The 24,923-nt window shown below is 29.6% G+C and overlaps 1 protein-coding gene across 1 annotated transcript in view; it reads left to right on the forward strand.

Moving 5' to 3' along the window:
- The first annotated feature begins 217 nt into the window (after window positions 1–217).
- The window catches only part of LOC129959317 (uncharacterized), a 57,918-nt gene continuing 33,212 nt past the window's right edge, over window positions 218–24,923 (forward strand). Inside the window, exons 1-3 of the mRNA XM_056072136.1 lie at window positions 218–317; window positions 5,885–6,039; window positions 7,495–7,526. Coding sequence (XP_055928111.1) covers window positions 276–317; window positions 5,885–6,039; window positions 7,495–7,526 — 229 coding nt within the window. The 5' untranslated portion in view covers window positions 218–275. The remainder of the gene's footprint in view (window positions 318–5,884; window positions 6,040–7,494; window positions 7,527–24,923) is intronic.

Consider the following 24,923-nt stretch of genomic DNA (forward strand, 5'->3'; position numbering starts at 1 on the left):
GTCTGTTCTAAAACCCGTTTTGATAATGTAATTTAAGAACAGGTGGAGATAAAAGAGTAGGGGAAAATATTTTAAAAACATAATGCTAAAACTGTACACATTCAGTTGATTTGTTCAATAACAGAAGCGTACGCTTCGAGCTTATCTCACTTAAAAAAAAGGGAGCGGGGGGAATCAAAATTTTGAATAGTTTAACTTTTTTGAAGAAATTTTATTTTTTCTCTCCCAGTCTTTTCTAAATATGAAATTAAATTCCATTACCTTAATTTTCTTACATGAAGATGTTTTCAAACTCATCTTTAGAAAAGTATAAAGTAGTAAGTACATAAAACAAGTGTTTAAAATTAAGCATTTGTTTATTTTTCTAGTCTCATTCAATAAACTTGATTTTCCTTAGATCATTGTAAGTCATATATTTTAGACTAAAGAGATTTCAGTCTTACATATCATGTTTACTTTCTTCCTAATTATTAAATGTGATTACTAATTTTAAAATTAAAATCAACTTTACTAGTTCACTTAATATTAATGTATTTCATTAGACTATTTTGTAATCTATAAGTATTCATCTATTTAGTTCTATTTAATTGCATCATTTAGTAGAATATTTTTAATTTAAAACCTGTAAATCTGTTTTTCCTTTCAAATATTTTGTAAGGTCATTGAAAAGAAAAACAGATGTACAGTGTGAAACATAGCAATACGTAGTTTTTGAAATAATTATTAATTGAAAACCTGAAAACCTGTAAATCTGTTTTTCGTTTCAAATATTTTGTAAGGTTATTGAAAAGAAAAACAGATGTACAGTGTGAAACATAGCAATACGAGGTTTTTGAAATAATTATTAATTGAAAACCTGTAAATCTGTTTTTCGTTTCAAATATTTTGTAAGGTTATTGAAAAGAAAAACAGATGTACAGTTTGAAACATAGAAATACGAGGTTTTTGAAATAATCGCAAATCCTTTAGTTTTAGGGCAGAGGAGACTGACTGATAAACATTCATGATTACATATCATTGTATGATATGTACATGCCATTGTATGTATCATTGTATGATTGAATTTGTACATATCATTGTATGATATTCACAAACGAAAAATCACATGTATAAATATTACATCCATTCTTGTATATGCATTTACCTTCCACTGAATTTCGTAACATCGCACCTCCAATCCTTTCAACAGTTTCTGAAGAACTTTATAAAAAATCACTCCTTATAAAAAAATCATTAAAAAAATATACTGTTCTAAGATTCATAACTGTACATGGCCGATTAAAATGCTAATGCTATGAATGATGGGATAGAATATTCTAACTCACACACCTGTCCTTCTTTTCAAAATCTAGCTTGTGTTGTTTTAAAAATATACGTATTATCCATCTCACACTGCCTTTTGATCTTTAGCTAAACATCGGATGGAAATTATTCTTTCTGAATTTATGCGACACATTTTAAGACTTATGAGAAATAATGAATAATTTGTTGTGAATTTGTATTTTTAAATTTGAGAAAATATGCATGTTTTTCGCAAGCTCAAATGAAATTAATTGAATTAAATTCATATATTTGCGAATAATGTCATTCCTTATATTAGTTTTCAAGGTTGATTAAAATAGTATGTATTACTTGTAATTAAATGTCAGAATTATATTCTGGTGTAGAAATTGCTATCTACAAATGATTAGCTAAAGAAGAAAAGAGTTTGATGTAAAGATCTCATGCAGAGTTTAAAATAAAATATATTTATTTCTTTATTTTAATAAACAAGGAAAAATATTTTTTTAAAATGGAAACTAACTAAAATTACGACATTTTGCAATATATTTGGGCTTTTTTAAGATCCTAGTTTTATCCAATCTTGTGTCTAAAGGAAGTTGAAATGTAAAATCAGTTTAAAATTTTGCATTCTCCCGCAACAGCAAATTGTGTTAAATAAATAAAGACAGGCTTTTAGCTGAAGAATTCAAATGAATCGACTCTTAATTGCTTATCTGTACGAAATCCAAAATTTATAAGTAATCTATTATAAAACAATAAATAAGAATCTCCAATCTCCCTAAATACGGAAAATTTTTAAGGGTAAACTATTTTAGAAGAATCTTATATCGCTTATTTATCAGATCAGTGCTTCCTTTTACACCAGTGTAGCTTTATTATCGCTCAGAAGTAAGAGTGCTGAGATAGCTTTACAAGCGATCATGTAATATTAAATAAAAAACGAGGTCTTCTCGTAAAAACCTGTACCCATTCGATGATTTTTCTATTCCTAGTTTTATTGACCGCAAGCGAATGTGTTTTGAAGATATTCTTTATGAAAAAAAATATTCTGAATCTCTAAATCTGTATGAAAACAGACTGAAAAAAAAATATTGTTACGTTCGGAGTGGCAGAGCTATACATGTGCTCTTGCACCATAAGGCCACCAAACAACCTTCATCTGCCTATCAATTAAAAGACTACTTTATATAGGGAAATAGTAAACAACACACACACTCGTCTTCGCTTTCTCTTTAATTATGTATTGCCAAATGCCATTGGATATAAATACTTGTCCACAAATAAAAACGGCACTTTTTTATGCAAGCTTTCTCAATTATCCAATCAATCAAAATGAGATTTTTTCATTTTGTTGAATAGAAAAAAATCAATAGCTGTTTCTATAGCTAAAAAGCTATAGAATTTTTAAAAATTATTTTTATTATTTTATTGAAACGCCCTTAAATTAAAAGATAGAACATCGCAAATACAGCATGATTCTAAAATCATGAGACAAAGGTCAGGTGCACAGAAACAGGGCATTTTTACAAAACAATATTTTCGAACAATATTTCGATCGAAAATGCATAGGGCGAGCCGCTCTAGAGGCCTCTTCTTTGGTAAATTAAGTAAAAGAAACAGATGCACCATATAAAATGGCAACAGGATGAAGGGAATACAAATTTGCAAAACACAACAATTGAGTGTGAACCCTTCGGACAGAATAAAACATCAATATATATATATATATATATATATATATATATATATATATATATATATATATATATATATATATATATATATATATATATATATATATATATATATATATATATTCTGGGGGTGTTTACACATTTTTAGATCGATTTCAGAGTCGTTTAAGTAATATTTAAAATATAAAGACTATTTTTTAAAGTTGTTTTATTTTTTCTGAATTATAAATCTGCATCGTAATTTCCATGATAGAAGGACTTTTCACAAATTTTCCAAATTTCTAGGAATATTGATTTCTATTCCTCTTGTACTACATTCCAGAGATCGTCAGTTTGTTCTTAGAAATTTTAATACAGTGTATTTCTTAAGATTTTGAAAACGCAGAAACATATCCTTCGATCCACAGATTGTTTACATGTGACACTTTGCAAAAGGAATCAATTTAAAAGTAGTAGACGGTATTTCTCATTTCAAATAATTAGCTGTTGCGAAAAATTTTTATTCAAAAACATTTGCTTTTTTAAAATTCTTTTTCGAAGTCATTTCTAAAAATGCATAAATATCCTTTGCATTGTCTTCTATTTGCCATTGCTTCTGTTATGCTACTTACGATTTTTTCTAATACTGTTATTAGTATAACTATTTTGTGCCATTGTGAATTAAGTGTTTCATTAAATATGATTATCAGACTTCATAAAGCATATCCGCTTCTTTTACTTCTTAATTCTCAGCAAATATTTCCCTGTAGTTGTGATCTCCATGTTCTTTTGTAAAATAGCTTGCTACTATAAGCCTTATTCAAGCTATCACTATTAAACGTGCCAGCATCAATTTGGAAATTTTTTGATATCTTAGGATTTTTAAATTGTAATTCAGTTTAGCTAAAAATGTAAAATCTTCATAAAATTATTTTAGTTGTTCTTAACTATAAATAATAGATATGTATTCTGAAATTTCTGATGACCAATGGTTCGTGATTTTCTTTGTAAATTTTCAAATGTATCTCCTTTTCTGGATTAAACGTAACATTGGTGATATGTAAAGAAAACAGAAAATCAAAAATTAAAAGTTAAACGGACATCATGCGACTTCTAGTATGTAAACAATGAATAATAGCCACCTGAAAGAATTATTTAACAGAAGTCGCGTCATGTAGTTGCTTAAGGGTTGCCATCAGCAGATCTCATCACTTCGACACGTGCTTTTGATAACAAAAATAACAAACGGACAGACGGACTGCTCTTTAAGCTCATTAACCCCTTAATTGAACCATAACTCTCTAGATGTCTCAAGTGGTAAATAGAGGCCCCCAATAGGAAACGGAAAGATATGTCTGCGAAAATATTTGTGTTTTCATGTTCCAAAGTTATTTGTCTTTAAGAAAGCCGAATTAAAATTCTTTAATCGTTACCCGTATTTGATAAGCTGAGTTTCAATTAATCAGACTTAAGTTCTGCTTTAATAGTTTAGGCTTTTTATTTTAAAGATTCTTTTATATTTCGTCATTGTGAAATCAAAATGTCATACGTCAAATTTGCCAAAACATTTTATTGGTGCGAAGCATGCATGTGGGCTAGTTAAATGTGCTCTAAAATTGTGTGTGATATGTGATTATTCGTCGCAAAATGCAGTATGCTCATTGGAGGTTCCAGCAATTGCGACAAAATGTCGATTGATTTGCTGTGTATAATTTTTGACTTACGATAGTTTGATATAACGAAGACTATTTGTTTATGACTGATTGTCAGACTTATTCTTCAAGTATCACTTTGACATTTGAGTCTCCAGTTTGAGGTAAAAATCCACTGCATTAATGAAAAAATTAATATTAAAAGAAAACAAAACAAAGTTGAATCACTGATTTACTTTTTGTGTACCATGTGGGGAACATCTTCATGAGCTTAAAGTCTGTTATATCATTGAATTTTATTAGATAAAATAAACTATACAAATTTAAATATGTAGTTTAATATTTGAAAATTGCATACATTGCTAAATACACATGAAAAAATCCTTGATTGATTATAAGTTCATTTCTAAATGATTTGCGAAGGTCTTCATAGCCTTAAATTTTGGTCAGATGATGAGTATGAATTTAAATAGGTAACTCATTTTTCAAAATTAGGGATCGCACGGGAATCTTTGACTTTCAAAGGATTCAAGAAATATCAGGTCTGCAAATGAATTGCTTGTAATTTTTTTCATTTGCTAAGCCTTTATATTTCTGCAAACTGATGACGTTTATACAGATAAGCGAATTTCGTTAATTTGAAGAAATAAAAAAGATTGTCTAAAATTAAAGTTAAATTTTTTGGCACATTAAACTCCCTCCTGGGAGCTAATTTATCTATTCGTTGTCTTAAAGTCAGAACCGGCTTTATATATATATATATATATATATATATATATATATATATATATATATATATATATATATATATATATATATATATATATATATATATATATATATATATATATATATATATATATATATATATATATATATATATATATTGCATCTAGTCTTCTGAAACAGTATTAAACATGCAATTTTTATAGAATTTTACCCTTCTTGCAACGAATTTTGAATTTTAAATAATCAACATGAAGGAAACTTTTGTGTATTATTTAATTTTTTTTTTCTATTGTCTCATTTTTAATTTATCAAACATATTTTTTTTATCCTCATTTCAATAATGTTTCTTATCCCCCCCTTTTTTTTTCTTTTCTTTTTTTGCCATGCAGTAGATATCAGAAATGGTGAAATAGGAAAGAAATCTCAAAAACACTATCACATTGTGTATTCTTTAATAGGGGAATTGAATTTGACTGAATCTCCTAGTCACAATTACTATACCGATTTCTCCAATTTTTATTTCTTATAACAGCTTTTGAACCCTAGATGCTCCATCAATTATCGCCACCTTTCATTTCCGAGACATTTCAAAAACAGACCTTTGGCAGAGCTCTCAGCGTCAACAACTGGATCGGCTTTACTGATTTTATTCGCAATTTTGCAAGCATAGCTAACCAATTAGAATGTTCTATGTTTATTGTGTAAGTATAAATTGACTTTCTTTTTGCTGTGATAAGATGTAATTCATGAAAATATGTAAATATGACTAACTTTATTAATATGGTCGGTGAACAGCTGTTGCGAGTAGTTATAATTTAAAACTCAGAAAATAATTGGAATAAAAAAAACTCTGCTTTTTGGATCTCTAATAAAAGATATTGAAAAACTGTTAAGTTTATTTTAGTTTTGATTTTCCAATTTTGGGATTATTTCAATAATACTCGGACAGAAAAAGGACCAAGAAAAATTTCTATATTGAAAAAGAAAGTGTCTCCCTAAGAAGTACTATTAGAATTATTGCTGAATGAAAAATTCATATAAAATGCTTTTATTCGGTAGCAGGTTTTTCTTATTCGGAGAATAATAAAAATAGATAATTTTGTCGGCGCGATGGCAATTTCAAAACTGTCACCGGGAAAAGGTATAAAAATATTTTTTTCGCTCCTATTTATTGCGCAACCGGGGAACTAAAGTTGTTACTAATGAGCTGTGTTCTCAGAATAGAAATGAAGTTGTAAGGATGGGAAGTAACTTTTACCCAATTATAATTTAACTTTTACCAAAAGGACAGAGTAGATGGCGATGTTTCCTTTCTAATTAATTACCTTGCGAAATGTTTCTTTAAAAATTGGAATCCTTTTTCACCAAACGATGTTTCCTTTTAAATTACCTTGCGAAATGTTTCTTTAAAAATTGGAATCCTTTTTCATAAAAAGGAAATTAAATAACAGCGAAAAGAATTTTTCACATTTTGCTTACTTAATGCTTTCTTGATCAACAAAATTTATTTATCTTGATTTTTATTATTATTGTTTTCAGGTAATTCTATTCATTACTTTACTCAATGCTTCCTTTTCTAAATTATAGCCCACTAAAATTGCATAGATTAAATATAGATCTTTTAATCTTTATAAAGTTGTTCTCATAAATTAATGGGTATAAGACTGAGACAACAAATGATTATTCAACTTTTAAATCCTAAAGGTTTTTAAAATGTTATTTTAAAAGCATTTTTTGATAAGGGGTAAGAACATTATCATTACCGTATTTCGCAGCAGTAAATTTACGTAAAATAGTTTACTTTGTTTTCTACTGTGCTATACTGAAAAAATCAGTATTGAAGTATTTAACGATTCAATCCTGAATAGGCGTTTTATCTAGGATGAACAATCAAATGATCAACCTGATTTTAAATTCATCGCCATAATTTCTAAAATGACATTTCTAACGCCGTATTCGATAAACAGAAACAGCCTTCTTATAAACTTCAGAAACAAATAAAAAGAAAAAAAAAATATGCAGAGTAGTTTGCTTTGCATTTTCATTAGTGTAGAATAAAAATATATATATCAATTTATTGAACTGCTCGATACTTTTAAAAGAATTTTTTTGCAGATAACGTTAATAGGAACATTTTAAAAGCTTCTTTTGATAAGGTCCTGCTGCAGAACACGTGCAAAGCAGTTTGGTAAGTGGGATTTTATATTGAATGTATACTTATATCCTTATCTTTTCCCCAAAAATATTTTTGTAGATTTTTATAAAAGTTATTTTAATCAATATATCTTAAAAGCTTCTTTCCAATAAAGTACCTGTTAATCTTGTGCAGCAAAGCCTACTCTAAAATATATCCATTGATAGCCTTTAATTGACCATCTTTTTCAAAAAAAAAAAAAAAAAAGAGATTTATGAAGATGTCTTTAATCTGTAGAAATAACCTTCAAATGTTAAAAAAGATAATATGAGTTGCTCAAGGAATAATAATATGTATCTATATAAAAGTTACAATTGCTGGAAAGATCATAAATTTATTTAATACTTGCAATTAAATATTAACTTGATTTGAAAAGTAGAAACGAAAATAAAATTCTGGAAAATTATTTTTTAACCCCACAAATTTGCAACTTTAGCAAAAAGAATGAAGAAAGAAAAGGACAAGATTATTAATTAGGGAAAGTAAGTCTCCACCACAATCCCGCGATTTTAGGAGCTTCAAAATTTCTAGAATTTTTTTAGATATTTTCAGGATAATTTAAATTTGTATTTTCATTTGATTTACTAGAGCTATGTTCTCGAATTTATTTAAATTCCAGGATATTATTCTTGAGGGTTTTTTTTTTCACATTTTCAAAATTATTTATCAGTGCTTTCTTTTCTTATTCTTTTTTTCTGCGGTTAATTGATTTACCTACAAACCAACAACCCCTGCGAAATTTATATTTCAATATTTATATAATTATATTAAAAATACTTATTTTCTATATGTTTTTTCATTTTATTTAAAATTTCTTTAAAACCTTTATTTTACAATTTTCATGCACAAGGTTTCGAAAAAATTTCTCTTTAAGCTAAACCATAAATAAATGTTTTGTTATTTCAGTTGGTCATAATATTTTCTTCTTAAAAACTTCTCACATGGAAGTTAAATTAAAATTTAGCTGACTTTCATAGTTAAAAAGGAGAAAGGAGACCCAGAAATTTACTATGCCTGAGGACTCCTACGGGACTTAATTCAGCCCTAAGAAAAGATTTGCCCTATCAGATTTTTGAAGTTAAATTTTGGTGAATGTTTCCCTTAAGAATTACTTCGTGAAAACTGTTGCAAAAGTAATACGCACTCAAAAATTGTTTTTTCAGGTATTTCTTTTTTTTCTATAGGAGTTACTGATTATAAATGATATTCAGGCATTCTATAATATTCCTAAACAATGAATAAAATATCCTTTTTGTTTCAATAGTGCTGAAATATTGCGCATTTTTGTACGGAAAGAGCAATTAAGTGCGATTCAAAACACTATTCCAGTAAGCATTTTACCAACAAACTGCTCAACACCGAATCGTATTTTTTAGAGCATATATTTTTTTATAACATATCTCAATAAAAATCTCTTTTTCCTTTTTTGGATGAAAAATGTTTTCTGTCTTATCTAAATCTTGGGTGCTGTATATAATACTTTGGAAACAAAATTTATATTTTGTCTGGACAGTCTACAAAATTTCATGCATTGTCCTTAACACACAAAGCAATTAAAATTCGAGTACTCCTCTTCGAATCACTTTAGAAGAGAGGGGGGATTTGTCATTAGAACAAAAAATCTCGTTGGCATAAATTTCAGAATACGGGGAAATAAATAAGGCAAAAAAATAAAGAAATTTAAAAGAAAAAAAATTGGTAAATATGGGCATTTTTTTTTACCTTGCAACTCTTTACCTTACAGGCATTTATTGCATTCAAGTGTGGCGCTTATGACAATTGATAGTATCTATATTCACTTCTGTAACACTTATAATTCGTTATTAATATACAACACGACTGTAATTATTTGACGATTATTGGATTATATTTGTATTTAAAATATTTGCCAGTTCTACTCTATTAGTTATTTTTGACGCTTCTTAACTTCAAATCTATGTCCGAAATGTTATGAAATGAATACCACAGTGGTTTGATATTCTTGTATTTATTTATTTATTTTTACTGCAATGTCTGAATAGCGATATTTAATACTAACGACCTGGTTTACAAAGAATATACCAAAAAATTCAAAAGCAAATTATTTGATTTGGTGTAAGAGTGAGGAACAAATAAGTATGTAAAACATATATCTTTAAGAATCAATTTTTGGAACATTTTTGGATCTTAAATATGATCGTGTTGGGGGGAAAACGAGTTCAAATTAAGGCCTTTTGGGCTACATATCCCTACCCCCAAGTGAGAATAAATGAATTTTAGATCGCTCATTGCTCACAGAGAGTGGCTCTGTCAGGATCTTCAATATTAACAAGGAAAATTTTCAGAGAACCGTATTAATTTCAACCAATTTGCTAAAATCTTTAAACGTGACTAATTCAAATTTCATCTTTCTCATGATTTATTAAAGCTTTAATGCTCTGTTTCGCCTCGTACACGTGAGGCCGGATTAAATTTCGCTCATTAGGGGCTCTTGGGCAACACAAGATTTAGGGTCTTATTTCCCCTCCTCACTTTCTAAAAATATCTTTCTTGTTATCGATTTTAGTTTAACCTCTATCCAAAGAGCTTTTAAATGACATATATTATAATAAATTCAATTAAAAAAATATTTAATTTTGCATTCTGTTTCAAAAGAGGATGTTTCAGTTCCTCATGCATATAAATTTTAGAATTAAAATCTAAAAGGTCCGTAAAATTTGCGGTTGTTGTTTTGTAAATGCTTTTAAACGATTTCAATTATAAATACGAAAGCGGTGTTTTATTGCAAGCAACAAATATTATAAGCAACAAATTTGTTGCTTATTGAATTACAATTATATGTAAATAATTATTACTTAATAAGCAGTAGATTTTTGTATATGTAAATCAAATATGGCCAATAAAAATTGATAAAAAGTATTTTCACGTTGATTACGTATTTTTTTAGTCATTTTGCCAAACTATTAAACATTAACCAACTATCTGTGGGTGGTTTAGTTTCGCAAAAAATCATGAATTAATTTTGATAAAAAGTAAACAAAAAGGACAAAAGGAAAACAAAGCTCTTCCATAGAATAGCAAATTTCGCCAGCAAAATTCACTTGTTGGCAGTCAACCTATTGTAATAAAAAAGAAAGCGAATCATATTGATGCACAAACGAATTTGAAAACAAGAATTTAAAAAAAAATCCTATGAATTTGAAGCGATTCTTAATTTTAATTTGAATAAGTTCTAATTATGCTTTTATATACAAGAGAGAGAGAGAGAAGATAAAAAAGAACGAAATAAAACTTTCCTAGAAATGCCATAAAAATTGCCCCCTCCCTAAAAAATTCTTAATTGTGGAATCTCTATATAGACAGTTGCTTAATTTGCCTGTTTGATAAACCGACCCTGCTTGTCTGTGCACTTGGAATCATAGAGTAATTTTGCAATCGAAAAATGACCAGCAATGGTTTAAATTTAAGAAACCTTCTAGAAAAGTTGCTCTAGATGAATCAACAAAAACCGTTAAAAAACTAATAAACTCATGAAGAAATATAAATGGAATACATCCTCATACATCAACCTCTCCTAAATAAATAAAAAGAAACCGTTGCTGTCTCTCCACATATTTTTCACATGAATGTCAACATTACAATGCGAGAAAAATATGGTCAGGTGATTTTAAGTTGTTTCCTTTCTGTTTTCCCCGAACTTGAGTTCCCCGCACGTCATTATGAGGGTGGGGGGAAAGATGCAGTCTCACGGGTAAACAGGAGCTTTCAATTGATACTTCCTCTGAGTGGAACACTTCTTTATTTTTTATTTTGCTTATTCTTTCCGCTGAATGTTTTTAATCTGTTCTCAGCCAAAGGAGGGAGGTGTTTTTTTTTTGTGTGTGTGTGTGTGTGTGGTGGAGGCGATATAGAAATTTTCCCCAAGGTTCTCTGTATTGAAAAACGATTTGGAATGTTTGGAAAAGTAGAAGGCAGGATATATGTGGATTATATATTATTCTTACCTTCAAAAATTTTTTTATTGCAGACCAGACAGACGTATTTGTATTTTTTATGCGAAATTAAATAAAGGGAAGGAAAAGCATTCCTAAGAAGGATTTGGACATTGAGTAAATGGCTTTTGAACGAGGGGTTTTAAATATATTTTTATGTGTTTCAGAGTTTTTTTTTGGGGGGGGGGGTAACTTCCAATTTCTTTTGAAGAATATTTTTTCTTAGTATATATTTCGAATCTGCTAAAAATTTGCTTAATGGCGCATTTTTATAAATTAGGCACATTTTCGAGTAACTAAAATTTTTCCCCGGTCTTAATTTCTGAAAGATGATAGCCATCAAGCATGAAAACTTCGCAGTATCAACCGAAGGAAATTTCGTTTACTCCAACGATTTTATTTTCTATTTAAAAGATCCATCAAATAAATAAACTGAGTAAAACAGAAATTCCTTTTTAAAATTTAATTTATCTAATAAGTTTAATCAATAAAATGCTATCTGAAATCGATTATGAAGATACAGCAATTGCCAGATTATAAGTGAAAATGGGTGATTTAATTAGTGTTTTCTATTAATTGCACGATCCGCAAAATTGCAGAAAAAGAACATATATCAATACGAAAGTACTTTTGAATTTTTAAAAATTCAGAATAGAGGGTCTGCACATAAAATTATGATATAATAAAAAGTAGATGAAGATTTCTATGATTAATAGTTATTGGTCTTTTTTTCTTTCTTTCTTTTTTTTTTCCCCTTGAAAAAAAGTTCCGTATTTTGGTATTACAATGCCGTTTAAATTTGTGATGGAATTTTTTAAATAACTAGAGGTTTTAAATAACTGCGATCAATAACTAGAGGCAGATAATCAAGAATTTACTTATCAGTCATTTAAATATTTTATCATTCATCATTTTTCTTCTAAAGCTCTTTGCGTGGACATCTGTTCAAACATTTTTTAAAAAAGAATTTTGTAAATAAATAATCAACGGATGCTAATAAATACATTTTTTTAAACGAATTTCTTTGTTATACCTACCTTATGATTATCATTGAAATTAATTGTGTTTCAGAAAAAAACGAAGAAGAAGGGGAAAAAAATCCATGTTTGAAAAAGCTGTGTAATATGAGCTGTGTAATAAAGTTCAATTCATATATTCAAGCTTAGTCTTTCCATAAACTAAACCAAGACCAGAGTTGTCAGATTAAAATGACGAAATAAGGGCAATCTTTCTTAAAAGTAAGGCAAAAAAAAAAAAAGAAAGAAAGACAGAAAAAGAAGAAGAAAGAAAAAAAAACCCTGTCAAATTTTAATAAACTACCTGGAACGCGTATTTTTCGCTAAATAATCAATAAAAAAAGGATCTTCTTCCATGAAATCGCTTCCCATTAGACTGACATACTTATAACGTCCTGTTAATAAAAGAACACAGAAATGAAAAATTTTAAAAACCTTTTCACGCATTACTTTGCAGTGAAGAAATTTTATTCTTGCTAACGTTAATGAAATAACCGAATACAGTAAATCAGTTCATGTATGAATAAAAAGGTGCTGTATTATTTTTCAGTTTGTTTATAATAATTATTGAATGATTTCATACTCAAAATAAATGATTCATGGGTACATTTCCTTCATTAAAAAACTACATTTCATTAATACTTGAAATGCACTCATTTTATTAAATTAAAGAATTAATAATATTCATAAACTTAATTTCAGACTCAAAATAGATCTAACAGACATTGTAAAAATTTCTAACAGATATTGCTTTTAGTTTCCATGCTAATATCCAATGTTTTTTTCTATATCTTAAATATAATACTAAGCGCTTGTTATCTAACTGTTAAAATAGGTTTTTCTTTCAGTTCAAAAATAGGGACATAGTCTTTTTACAATGATTTTTTTTTTTTTTAAATTTCATTGTGTTTCTCAATTAATGAATATAAATAGAGATAAAAATAAATCTTAATATTTCGCTTTTTTGAATTGTTTCAGTGAACAAATCGATCAAAAATGAAATAATATTTGTTTTTCACAGATTCCTTTAAATAACTTTATAAGCGGAAACATAAATATGGCTCGTGTTAGAAGCATGCCAGCAATCAACAATCATAATTTTGAGGGCAGCAATTAAAATTTTGTTACACTGAGAAGTTCACATGTTCCTCTTCTAACTGTGGATCACTAGAAAAGTTTGATATCAAAAGTTTGTAAGAAAACACTTGAATTCGATAATAAAAATTATTCAAAAGATCATAAACGAAAATAAAGCCGCCATCCGAAACCCGCAAAAAAAACAAAAATAAATTTAAGTCCAAATAACTATATTAAGAAAAAAGGAACCTTCTCAAGGCCAAGCACTTTGAAAAAAATGCCAGAATTACAAAATTTGAGCTTAAAAAGGCTAAAGTGGCAAACTTGGATGAGACTATTTAAATTTTGACTATGATACTTTGTAACGGAACTGATAAAAGTAAAGGCATAAACTTCAAATAATATTCATCATTATCTGATCTTTAATTTAAATACTCAGAATATCAAGTTTTTTTTCGAGAATATTGTATAAGCGCATTGATTTATGTTTTTCATATTCTTCACGAGCGAAGAAACATTCCGAAAGCATTCATTCTTCTGTGCTTCAGTTATAATTCATGTTTAAAACAAGAAATGTCAAAAACCTCAGATTTTGAACAGGGAAAAATATTTCATAGCTCACGCGAAGAGGCTTATGATTTGTTTGACATTCCTCAATGTCACTCATATCACAAGGTTCAGATTTTTTTCTTTCATACTTCTTTCACACTCTCGTGTCATCACTGACTTTCAATTCTTTCACGTGAACATGACTAAACGCTTTCTTCTGAGCTAAGAGATAAGCAGTTTCTTCGTTAGATCAAATGAAGCCTTGAAAGATATGCTCTGAACGCACGTTTTATTATTTTATCATCAGCTTACTCATCGATTCAAAAATAGATTTGGAATGCTATTAAGAATATCTTATATCATTTTTAGCAGAAATTCACAAAAAAATTATTGAAATTTGTCGTATAACACATCCGGTTCATAAATACAGGCAAGTTAGATGAATGAAGTGAAGTAGCTGCAATAAACGTCCATAATATAATATCCAAAGTACATTCACTCCGCCGGTGTAATAATAAAATCCTGATCCATAAATAAAAAAAACAATACTTAATATGCAGAATGCCCACTCTAATCGTCACCCAATATCCCATTTTTTTTAAGTCGTTAGAGATAGACATATATTTCCAGTTGGAAAAATCCTTTAAATGAGGATCTTATTTTGTGTTGTTTGATTCAATAAATATGCTGCAACTAAAAAAAAAAACAATTGAGAAGTTTATTTTTATACATTTTCCCAATCCTGTTAATTATACTCAGAACACCCTTCTTGACACCCTAAAAGTCCCCCCCCCCCAAATTCCACCCTTCTGCAACTAAAACAAACTAAGTTGCAAAGTCTTGAATTTCTTTAATTTTCGCTAATTAATGATAGCCCCAAAAAAACACTGCTCTTTCACTGGTGGTTTGTTCTAGACGAAACCGTTGAACTGGTGTTTTAGTTACAGAAGGGTGGATTTTTTTTTTTTTTTTTTTTTTTTTTTTTTTTTTTTTTGTTGTTGTTGTTGTTGAAACTTTTAGGGTATCAAGAATATTGCCCTAAATATAATCAGCAGGTTTGGGAAAATGTATAAAAATTTAAACTGCGTTTTTTTTTTTTTTTTTGCAATCTATTTATTGACTGATACAACATAAAATGCTTTTCTCTACGTCATTTAAAGTCTTTCTGCAACTAAAACAAACTAAGTTATGAAGTTTTGAATTTCTTTAATTTTCTCAAAATAATGATCGCCCAGAGAAAGTAATGCCCTTTGATTGGTGGTTTGTTCTCAATGAGACTATTGAACTGATTGAAAATCGACTAAAATAATAATAATTAAAGCTTTATAACTCAGTCAACTTCAGACACAGAAGAGTGGAACATTATTTTAAAGTTTGAAATGTTAGTGAATAAAAAGTATTTTATCGAAGATGTCTAATTTGACAGTTTACTTTATAAAAATTAAGACCGTCATTTTTCCAGGAGTACATTTTTTGACTGAAACAACATCAAGACTGAACAACGGTTTAGATATTTAGGTTTTAGATATATATCTGATAGATACTGGGTTACATTTAGAAAGACAACTTTTATATATTCTTTTACATATAAATTTGTCATATATCTTTGACAACTTACACAGACAGACAAGCTAGGAGAATGAGTTAAATTAACCTGTCTTTGAGAAACACCAGGACATACAGCCACTAACCGAAGACAAATGAAAAAAAAAAAAAAAAAAAAAAAAAAAACTAAGAATTACGATACATATTAAAAGTACTGAATCTGGCCTTTATCCAATCCAACTTCGAGTGTCAGAAATGACAGAATAGTTACGATGAACTAACTATAATTCATATCCTCTGAGAAAATATCTAGACTATTTCTGTCAGCAAATAAATGAGAATATATATAATAACTTCCAAACTGCAGTACGTAATAAATTTACTGAAATTTGCAATATACTTCATTCAGTTTACACAGACAGGCAAAACGGGAGAATGCGATTTTAGAAATCTGCATATGAATTTCCTCGAATCATGAATTTTGAATTTACTGATTTACATAAATTCCATTCTTGTAGAGATAACGCATTAGCACGTTTGCACAGGAAATTCATGATAATGAAATTACTTTTTGAAGCTATAAATGAAGCGAGCGTTTTAGGAGGAAAATGAGTACGTGATTTTTAGCTTGCGTACGGACAATTTAGAACTATTATTATTAATAATATCCAACTATAAGAAATCTGATATACATATAATATCCAACTATAAGAAATCTGCATGTGAATTTCTTGGAATCATGAATTTTGAATTTACTGATTTACATAAATTCAATTCTTGTAGAGATAAAGCATTAGCACGTTTGCAAAGGAAATTCATGATAATGGAATTACTTTTTAAAATTACATATGACGCGAGCGTTTTAGGAGGAAAATGAGTACGTGATTTTTAGCTTGCGTACGGACAATTTAGAAGTATTATTATTATTAATATTCACCTCTAAGTCACTACGAATTATACGTAAAACGATTTTTATGAAATTTTGATACACCAGAAAATTCTAAGAGGCTAGCAAGTTCTGAGATTGTGTTCTTTTTTAAGCAAAAAGAGGCATTCCATTAAAAAAGAATCAACATTGTCTTTAAAATGCTTAAAAGTATGTACTTTTCGTTTCACAACTTTGAGACGACCACTTTTCTACGATTCTTTCTCATTAAGGGGAGAGACGTGGAAGGATGAGGGCATTTCCGGAATCATCATTATTCTTTCACCTTGATTTTCGCCCTGTTAGATACTTTTTTGTTCGATTTTTTTTCACGAGTATGTGAATATCATGTTATTTCTGATCGTATTATTTTAATCCATTCTGCGAGTAATCCGAATTCATTTTGTTGTTAAATGTAAACATCCCCTCTTTTCATCTTTCCTCTCACCCCTATTTTGACGAATTAAACTCATTCTAACGCATGCGCAAAAGCGCGGAGGGTTTTAGAATCCATTGTCAAACAATATTAGCCTTTATTAATAAATAACATGTAGAAATAGCACTTTCCCCCAACCGCGCATTTTTATTCATTTAATCTCCGAATGAGCATTCAGCATTCAACTTCAATTAATCTTAAATTGCAAAGTTCACAATTCCTTGTATTATATTTTTCCTTCATATTCTCGGTTTCGAAATGACCGAAGGCAAAGGGGTATACATGGCCATGGTGGTAGTCTTTAGGGGCACCTTGGGTGCAAAACATTCAGCTCTTTTATGCCACTTTTTTAAATTACGATAAAAGAAAGAATTAGTAATACTATGCCAAGGAGACATTTAACCTTATTAAACTCCTGGTGGCTGCAGGGAATGAGGAAATAATGATATGATGCTCCAGGTGCCTTATACATTCGCTATGCTACAGCACATTTTCAGGAAATGTGTCAAATGTTAGTATTTACCTTCAACTTTGTGAGATATCGGAAAATTGGCCAGTAATTTTTAGTCATTTTCTTTCTTTCGGTTCAATAGCATTTTTTTTTACATTCAAAACTTCGAATTTTTTGTAAAATTCCAACAATTAAAAAAACATCCCGACCCTTCTACTTTCAAGGAAATCGTCTCACTATTATGCAATCAGATTAATTTGAAATTCGAAGAGGTGCTTTTGCTCGGCATCATCAAACATTCAGTGATATCAAGGACGTACGTCTACGGAGTGGGCAGAATAATCATTTCGGAGGGGAAGGGAGGGGGAAAGTTGCCTGCATGGCATGTGCAATGGAAAGGTTGTCTGGCTGGTCAGCGGGGGCTCTTGAGGGGAGGGGTGAACAATGATCAATAGAAGCTCAGCCCTAATTTCCGAAAGGGAAGGGGAAAGAAAATAGCATTTCTCTTCCAGCGGCGATTTCAAAGGGATGAATCACCCTTTAGCCTGCGGTTTGTAAAGCAGGGGGGAAAGGCACACCATCATTCCACAAGAAACAGGGTTGCCATAAGAGCCTCCAAAGTTCTGGAAATGTGGCTATTTTAAAAATGCTTAGCATTAAAAGTTTTTGATCAATCTTTTTTTTTTTTTTATTTTGATTTTTTATTCCAAATTTTTTAAAAATTATGAGCTTTTTTTTTCAAATTTATTTAATTTTTTTTTTCAATTTTTAAATTTTACTAGCCGTTTTCACGAAGAAGTAGATTTTATTGAGTGGAAATCAGGAAAGAGTGAAAATCAACTGTTGGTAATTGCTTTAAGGCAATATTAGTTTTCCATGTGCAGCACAACTTTTGCGATCTGAACACCCCGATTAAATGTAGAAAGTGAATGATGTTAAAAATGCCCATTGTTGTTCATTTGTTATCCAAATTTAATGATCTGAAAATAAAAAAAAACACCAACAATTAAAAAAAATTTAAATGCTCTACCTGTAAAGGATTAAATTTTATTTCAACTTATTTAAAACATTTCTTCACGAATTTTTTTAAATTCGAAAGAAAAAAAGTTTATGAATTATTAGTCAGTCCAATATTTTAAAAAATAATTTGCTGTTTTTTATAATTAATTACCAATTATGCATAAGCATTTTTTTTTTCTTCTCCCTCTCGTCATATCTCACTTTAAAAAATCGAAGAAAACAAAATATATTTTTAATCTTTGAAGGAAATGTGAGTCAAAGTTGCGTTTAGTGATGTGTTTTCTTCGGCCAAGTGAGCGACTTGTCCCAGACACAACTAGTGGTCTTGTCTAACCATTGGATTCGAGTCTAGTCTTTCACTCCGCGGTTCCATGGAATAAACGACTACCTTCCATTCCTGGAAGCGAAGCCTTTGTGGGGGGTAAACAACAGGCATGTCGCTTTGCTTAGTCGATTAACGCTAAGGCCCGGCAGTACGCATCGTGTCTCATCCATTTGACCGCCATATTTTCTGCAGATGAGTGAGTTTGGGACCGGTATTCAGAGAACATGCATACCCCTTTGCTCCCAGTCGTTACGTTTCTGTTTGCGAAGCAAGAGGGTGGAGTACTAATTCAGGTAGCCGATCTCGGAAGAGATCGAAAGGACGGTATTTTTCCAAATAATACTGAGGGATGTATGGGGGAAGAAAGGCCAGTGAGCCGTGCTTTTCTTTATGTGTGTTCCCTGTTCTTTTTTTCTTTTTTTTTAATTATTATTATTATTATTGTTTGCTTCCATTACAGATAAAAGATGTCATTTTTTTTTGCCGAATTTTTTAAATTTATCTTTATTTTTAAGCAATATTTTTTGATACCATTTTTCCTTTGAATTTACAAATGAATGATTTACACTTTGAATTTACAAGTTTTTTTTAAAAAGCGCATTTTTGCACTTTTTAAAAATTATTTTCACTAAGTCATTCCTTTATGGTGTTTAAAATTTTTTGAAAATCATCGACTGGAAAATACCAGAATTTTCATATTTTAGAAGCATTATGGCCAGTAGTGAATTTTAACTTATTCTGCCAATCACGAAAATATAATTCTCTGCAGAGGGAGGGAGGGAGGGAAATCCTTATCGACTGACTAAAAAAAATTTAATGTCTAGACCAAAGAAGCAGCGAATATGCATATATGATTATGCATATATGATGAATATCCTCGGAATTTATTAAATTTTCACAATCACAAATAATGATTCGTAGATATTAAATGATAAAATAGTCGCTTAATAAAAAACATCATCCACTTCAATTTTATAAGAGTATGGCAAAAACTGCGTTTTTTTCGCAACCAATAATGAATATGGCAGTTTTTTTCACATCTGTTATCAAAAAAAGATTTTACATGAAGCACGGATGTGAAGGAATAGAAAAAAGAAAGAAAGAAAAAGAATGGAAGAACTGGAAAGTTCGTTACTAGTTGCGAAAAATTAGTTGCCCCCCCCCTTCCTCTTGCAGTATTTCAAAAACTGAGAAGGGTGGTATTGTTTGCTAATAAAATGAAATATTCTTTATTGGCAATCGGCATTTAAGCGTATTGTTTTATATATGTAAAAAAATGTTCACATTCTATTTATTTTTTTAGGGGAGGGGGTCGTTTCTATATTTTAGTTTATATAAAATTGACCAAATCATTTGTAAGAAACCTATACCGCCTAGAAAATTATATCTGTTAGGAAAGACAAAAGACTACTGTGATTTTGTAAATACGAATAAAACTGATTTCAGCTTGAAGATTTTATGAAGGATTGCCTTCAGATTATTATTATTATTTTTATTTTCCCTTTTGTGAGAGGCCTCACTTTTATCCAAAAATTGATTTCCCGTGAGCCAAAAATCCTACGAAATTCAGATCCCGAAAGAATTCTTTTTATAGTCCTGGTCTGAATATCTGCCTGAAAACAAGTTTTGATAAAAGTCTTCAGGCTGAATTTAATTTATTCCCATTTATTAAAGTCCAATAATTTTTATGTCTTTCATAATTGATATAATTTTTATCTTTGAATAGTTTCATTCCTATTTTAGATGTATCGACATTTTGCGCGCTTTAAATAAGATGTTTTTCTGATAATTTTAATAGAGTAGAGATTCAAAATTTTACTTTTAAATTAACTTTATCTTGATTTTTTTTTTTTTTTTTTTTGATATTTTCATATTGCCTAGATGCATATATTATAATATTGATTTTAAAAACTTTATATTAGATCCGAAATTGTAACGAAACCTTCATAAACTTAATTTAATTATTTCCTAAGATTTTCTTTTTGCACAAAGATATCAGATATCAAGATAAAGCAAAACCGGATAAATTACAAACAGTGTGGTAATAAGCAAACAGAGGCTAGGAAATATAGCCATCAACCCACGCTTGGTTTGGATAATCGAAATACATACAACAAAAGAACAAATGCAACGGATTACTGTGAAATAGCGCGCAATGTAAATAAAATCTGCTGAATCATTGACAAACATTGATAAAAATTCGTTACGTGTTGTAGAAATTCGTTGATTGTCTTTGCGAATGTAAGCAACTCTGCTTTATTTCGGATTTCTAAGAAGTAAAGGAAATAAACAAATTTCGTTGCAATAATCAACTTTTCCTTTTGTATTATAATCACTACAAATGCAAAAGATTATTTCTACTTGATTCTATTAATTTCTGCGTTAAATTTTCTATTAATATTGCATTAAACAATTGCTTCGGTATTTCTGTTAAATGTATTTTGTAGGTTGTCTTTGTTTTGTCAGATACGCACTTCACAGGGGGGAAAAAAAATGTAATTTAAAAGCAACTGAATGCTGTGGTTTATTTCTATTGAATCCTATTGAAATAATCCAATATTGTATGACCTATATAATTTTTTTATTGAAATACTCGCCCAATATTTCTCTTAAATATATTTTAGAGAAAGTTTTCATTTTGTCCGATACGCAGTATGAGTTAAAATTTTTTTTAAAAAAATCGTTCTATAATTTTGTAATAAATGAAAGTAGCGGAATACAATGGATTATTTCTTCTTAATTTTATCAATATTTAATGACCTATATAATTTTTTATTGAAATATTGCTGCATTATTTCTGTTAAATAGATTTTTTAAGATTTTTTTTGTATAGATACGCTGCACATTATTAAAATTAAAAAAAAAATTGAAACTTGTCATTATAGAATGAATGAAAGAACTTCAAATAGTTAAAAACGTTTCAAGCATTAATTTTTAAAGATTTTTTTTTGTCTCCAATCTAAATTTTTAAAGAAAACCAGAAATAGATTATACTTACTCTGTTAAATTTCATTTCAAAATAACTCAGCGGCATAGCAAGAATACGTGGCGCCAAGGGCTAAGTATCATTTTTTTACTCCCTCGTCATATATGGAAATAAATGTTCTGATATTTTAATGCTTTGAACTTGTGGTTTCCATTTAGAGCATAGGTTCCCAAAGTGGTCCAGGTGGACCCCCAGGGGTCCATAGGAGACCACACGGGGGTCCACGTAGACATGAAAAGAAAACAGGGGTTCATAATTTGTAAGTGGGGGTCCACGAAAAATTTTCTGGTTTTCATAATAAAGAACAAAAATTTTGGCTTGGATTTACCCATCAACGTAGGCAGGTAGCATCATTCACTAGGTAGGTACTCAAAAATATTCGAGACTCGGTTCAAACACAGAATTGAATAGAACAATAGATAACTGTAGAAGTGTACACCACATGTCGAGACTTGCAAAGTGCCGCCCGCTACTTTTTTTTTCTTCTTAACACCCCTAATTTAGGGTGATATTTTTTAGGAGTTTTGGGAATACAGTAGAAATGTAGCAGCAGGGGGTCTACCGAAAATAGTAAAACTTTGAAAGTGGTCCACGAGAAAAAAAAGTTTGGGAGCCTCTGATTTAGAGCCTAATCACCAGCATCCCTTTAGATCAGAAATAATCAGCACACACACACATAAATTGGACAGGATCCAAATTAGAACTGCAAAACTTCTATTTCTTTCACCGTTAAGATCAAGGAAAGAAAACGTCATTTTCTGTCTTTCTGTGCATCCGTTAGCTATATATAGTGAGTAAATTTTGATTCTTTCCGTTGCTATTCGGTGTGCAACTCCTTTCAGTGTCTTTTCTGATTTATTTTTTTATCTTTTTTCTTAGTGCTTATTATTATTATTTTCCTTTCCATTGATTTTCAAGCTCTGTATGTGATATGGTAAGATTAAATATGACAATACACAATTTTTTTATTAATTCTTTGGAATGCTACAGTTCTAAAACCCTAATGAATAACCCATGAATGGTGTTAACCGCATGTAAAATATACCGCTCAAAATTCCTTAGTCTTCGATCTGCTGAAAAAATAAAAGGTGGCCAAATGTCATGGAGACAATCCCGAAATACGACTGTTTGTCCCGGATTGAAAAGTGAGCAGATTTCTCCCGAATTTTATTTATTACACCTAGTTTTATTTATATGTAAATTGCTTGTATTAATAAAAGTCTCATTACGTTTAATTAATTTAAGTAAGAATAAGTTAATTTCAATTAAAAGTAAAGTAAAAGAGAGTTCCCCTTTTCAATTTTTACTACACATAAAATAATCAGATAGTCTTCCCTAGAAAAAAATCTTGGAAAATTTAAATTTATTCATTTCCGAACGTCAAATTCATAAATATTTTAGAGCGATGAAGCATTGATTATCTAAAAGCAAACAAACTAAAACAAACCATTTTGTCAAATAGGATTAGGTGAATAAAATTATTAAGCAAATATGCTTTTCGAATAAATTTTGTTTACCAGCATTGAAAATTTTGTCTATGACAGAAACATGCGCTTTCATATTTTCGAATTTCGAAAATTACTTGGAAACATTTAACTGTTGAAAGACTCAAACTTTCCTGCTTACTCTAGGAAATGCTGGTTCATATCAGATACCAAGGAAACAAGAAAAGCCTTATATTCTTCCATCCAGTTACGAGATTAGATCCTTTATTTATTGGTTTATGGTTAGCCGATAATATTTCTGGAATACATCTATCGACAAAAATTATACTGAGAAAAATGATATGCAGCTGGCCGAATATTTGTTTATTTATATATTTTACCAAGGGAACAAAATAGCCTTATATTTTCTCATCCAATTAAGACATTAGATCCTTTATTTAGCTACTGATTTATGGTTAGCCAATAATATTAGCTGGAATACACCCTAGTGACAGAAAAATATACTGGAGAAAAATGACATACAGCTGGCAGAGTATTTGCATATTTTTCTCAGAAGTAAACAAACCATAATTATCTTACTGTAGATATGTACTATCATTGTGTGTTTCCGGTTTGATTAACGATTTGATCGATCCTTGAGTCATTTTATGGCCGGAACATCTAAATGATTAGTTATATTCAGCTTCATCTATTTTAAGCTCTAGGAATCGAAGCGCTGGATTGATTTTTTTATGAGTTAAAGAAGGGGGAACAAGGGATCCAATACTCTTACACAGATTGCTTTTTTTTAAAAAAATTTTTTATTAACTGTGATCGATCACTGATTCTCTGGAAATTTCCGAAATCGCTTAACGGAGACAGTTGTAGAGTGAAATACGCAATTTCGTCATTTCAAACAAACCATTTTGAGCTTCCAGAAAATTCTAAACTGATAGGATAGGTTTTATGATCTATAGATGTAAAGGTGTCGAATAGTTCTTGACTCTATTTTCTTAAATCGTTGCAATTTATATTAAACTCGTAATTTACATTTTTAAAATAATTACATTTTGGCAATCTGTATTTATATTTTGGTGAACGAAAAAAGTTATCGAAACTGTTATATCATAATGCTATATGTTGAAAATTACCCGCTATAATTCTTATGATATTTTGATGTAACAGTTGGAACCAATTGCGACCAATGTTATTTTGTGAGAGTATACAACAATTGCATATTGTATACAACAATTTGAGAGGAGCTGTAGTTTATACTATACAAATATTTTGAATCGAAAATATATTTTGGCAAACTTGACTTACGATATTTTGATGCAATGGCGTTATGTCTTATCCATTTCGCAAAAGGCCAACATAATTAAATATCTTCATGTCTTTATGTCCCCCACCACCACTTTTTTTAAAGTGTCGAAATGGCCTGGTGATAACATTCCAGTTTCGGGATGAAAACATTGCAAGTTCCACTTAAAATACATCTTATATGGGGATTCGGTGCATGTTAATTCTATCTGAGGGTTACAAATCTTCTAGATAGTGTGGAAGTTTGAAACAATGTAGCCGGCTGAAGTTCCTTTCTCGTCATTTGAGCAATGGTTGCGAATTTTATCCCAAACTAGCTCCAATGCTGCTTCAAAGTTAGGCATAA

Source organism: Argiope bruennichi, chromosome X1, assembly GCF_947563725.1.
Source record: "Argiope bruennichi chromosome X1, qqArgBrue1.1, whole genome shotgun sequence".
Classification (NCBI taxonomy): Eukaryota; Metazoa; Arthropoda; class Arachnida; order Araneae; family Araneidae; genus Argiope; species Argiope bruennichi.